At 39.2% G+C, this 3,036-nt stretch overlaps 1 protein-coding gene across 1 annotated transcript; it reads right to left on the reverse strand.

The window, feature by feature from the left end:
* Positions 1–1,521: 1,521 nt before the first annotated feature.
* On the reverse strand, positions 1,522–2,660 carry LOC108824738 (uncharacterized). Its single transcript, XM_018598132.1, has 4 exons — positions 2,320–2,660; positions 2,120–2,246; positions 1,722–2,030; positions 1,522–1,647 (listed from the first exon to the last, which is right to left on the reverse strand). Exons 1-4 carry the CDS (start codon positions 2,658–2,660, stop codon positions 1,522–1,524), a joined length of 903 nt encoding a protein of 300 aa, XP_018453634.1.
* Between the last annotated feature and the right edge of the window lie 376 nt (positions 2,661–3,036).

Here is a 3,036-nt window from a genome sequence, read left to right on the forward strand (position 1 = left end):
TCGCTGGAGACAGATTATGGCTTGGATGTCATGTCAGATGATTCTCTTAGGCGTCTTGACCTTCCTCAAGTCTCAGAAGACTCAATCAATCAAGGTCGCTCTCAGGATTGAATGTTGTTGATTTGATCGATGTCTCAAGACCTTGATGTTTGTTGTTTTTTAATTATTATTATGTTTGTGTTGTTGTTGTTGAACAACATTTTATATATGTTTTCAATGGATTAATGGATAATACCTTTAATCATGAATTTTTCTTTTATTTGAGCATGCATTTTGTATCTTTCTAGATATTTGTGAAGTGGAAACTGATCAGGAATCTGCTTTATTAACGTTCTCATGATGGAACGGTGTTGTGTTTGATTTGTTTCATAAATGCTTTATTGTTTGGGCTGCGCTCGATATCGAGCTATCTACGTACCCTTTTCGAGGGATTAAGCCGATTCGTAGTTCTGAAGGTCGTTATACTTATATCGTTGGTGGATCCCAGTTCGATGTTTGATCGGAGATAGGACGTCCACTACAAGAAAACATATTATTTACGAGGACCGTATTCGTTGTAAACGGGGGTTTACTACGAATTTACCTCGAACCGCGTTTCGTTGTCAATCGTTCGTCGTAAAGGAAAATTCGTCGTAAATGCCACGTAACATTTACGAGTAAAGACATACGTCGTAAAGCCGAAGGAAAGCATTCATCATAACTTCCACGTAAACACTAGTTGTAACTAACTCGTAAATATTCGTCGTAAAGAAGTTGTAAACATTTCGATGTAAAACACTCGTAAAGTTCCGATGTAAATTCGTTGTAAAATTTACAAGGACTTTACATGTCAGTGGTTGTAAACTCGATGTAAATGTTTACAACGAATTTACGACTACTTCGATGTAAATTCCTTGTAAACTTTACAACGAATTTACATCGTTTATTATTATTTATAATATTAATTTTATTTATTATTTTATTATTATTTATAATAAAATTGGAAATTAAAAAAATTAGAATTTCAAATAATAAAAAACAATTGTTTAGAAAATAAATATTTCATAAATAAAATTTAAATTTTAATATTTTACAAAACAAAATTAAAAATAAAAAACTACGGGAGCGATACATCATCGAAGTAGTCGGTCCCGCTGGATCGGTAGATTCGGGATCCCGTTGTTGCATCCCGAGAGCATCTCGTCTGGCCGATGTAACATCCAATAGGTTCTCCAGAGAGTCCAAACAAGAGCTGGCTATCCAATCGAGCCTGCATCTGAGAAGTCTCTTGGTCCCGTCTCGAAGAGTATGACGAAGTCGCCCTTGCGACTTCGTTAACAGAACCTATTCCCACCGTCCGTCCCTTCTTTCTTGGAGCGACTTACAAAAATAATATTAAATAGTTAATATTGTTGAATTAGTCAAATTAATTTAAACTAGCTTTTAAATTTTACCTCTTCGAAGATCCTGTCGACCTCGTCCGTCGTCAATTTGACGGGTAACCCATCCGGAGACTGCTGGGTTAGTTGCGTCTCCCGCTCTTCAATCCGAGCAGGCAACACTGTTGAAGAGCTTCTCGGATGCAGGATCAACAAAAATCCCTTCCGGTGTGGCGTGAGTCATCTTGAAGAGGTCGGACAGAGATGGCAAAACTCTGGTCTTCTCAAACTACAAAACAATAATAATAAAATATTAAATATTAAAATTCAAATTTATTAATAAAATAAATTACTAAAACTTACAACTTCGAGACGGATCCCGGCATGAGGTTTTTGCCCGGTTCTATGAACCATAGGCAAATTTCCGTCTTTATCCTTGGTCCTACGGGAAGCGGAGCAGGAGTTGGCCTTCCGGATCGAGCTGGGTTGCTTCCAAAAGGCGATGAGGCCATCCCATACATCCTTTGCGACCTCAGTGGGCTTCCCGTCATAGCCGTAGATCTCCCACTTGTCCTTCCAATCTGAGACCGTGTTGGTAAGGCGAGTCTTCGCCTTTGCCTGGAATTCCTTCTTCACCCTTTCGGTGATGCCTAAAGACCAGTGCCACCTTTTCTGAAACAAACAAAATTATGAAACCATTAATAATTAATAATTAATAAAAATAATAAAATTAAATATTAAAAAGAAAATTGAAAAATTACTGCAAACTGGGTAAACCAAGTGGTCTTGTCGTGATCTGGAGTCAAGCCCCAGTTTGGATAAGCCCCGTCGAAGTATCCCTTCATCGTCTGTGAAACGCTCCGGGAAACACGGTTGTTGGCTCCAAACCTGCAAATTGAACCAACTTGTTAATTAAAAATATAAAAATGATTTGAAAATTTTAAATTATAAATGTACTTACCAATAAGTGCCCGGCGGTCTATCGGGGTCCAAAACGTCCAAACCCTCCCGTCCAGGCTGGGCAAGCAAATCCTCCACCGTATATCTTGCGTATGGTGCATGAGGAGGCACCCGGAAGTCTAGATGAACACCAGCCTCTGGGACGGGCTGCTGCGGAGCTGCGGGTGGAGGAGGTGGAGGTGGAGGCATCTGAGGTGCGGGAGGAGGAGGACTCCATACTCTCTGAGATGTCTGAGAGTCCGGAATGGTATCAGAAGATGTTTGGCCGCCGGAAGAAGATGTTCTGACACCGTCGCCAAACATCTCGGAATAAGTCGGTGGTGGTTTTTTCCTAGGAGCCATCTAAATTATTTTAAAAAAAAAGATTAATTAAAAATCACAACAATATAAAAATTATGCTTCGTAAACTAACCACCTAAACTAATTATCTAAACTAATTCCCTATACTAACCACCTAAATTAATTAATAAAAAAACAACTAGAGAGAGAGAGGAGATACCTTAGAGAGAGAGAAAATGGTTTGTGAGGAATGAACGAGGAAGCCTCGTTCAGAGGCGTCGATTATATATAGAAAACACCTTCCTCGTAAATTCGTCGTAAATTTACGAGGAATTTACCAGGCCCGTGTTTTTGGGTTTATGACGAAAGTACGTGGCCTGTGTTTTTTGGTTTACGACAAAAGTACCAGACCCGTGTTTTCGTTTACGACGAATTTACC

Source organism: Raphanus sativus, chromosome 9, assembly GCF_000801105.2.
Source record: "Raphanus sativus cultivar WK10039 chromosome 9, ASM80110v3, whole genome shotgun sequence".
Taxonomy (NCBI): Eukaryota; Viridiplantae; Streptophyta; class Magnoliopsida; order Brassicales; family Brassicaceae; genus Raphanus; species Raphanus sativus.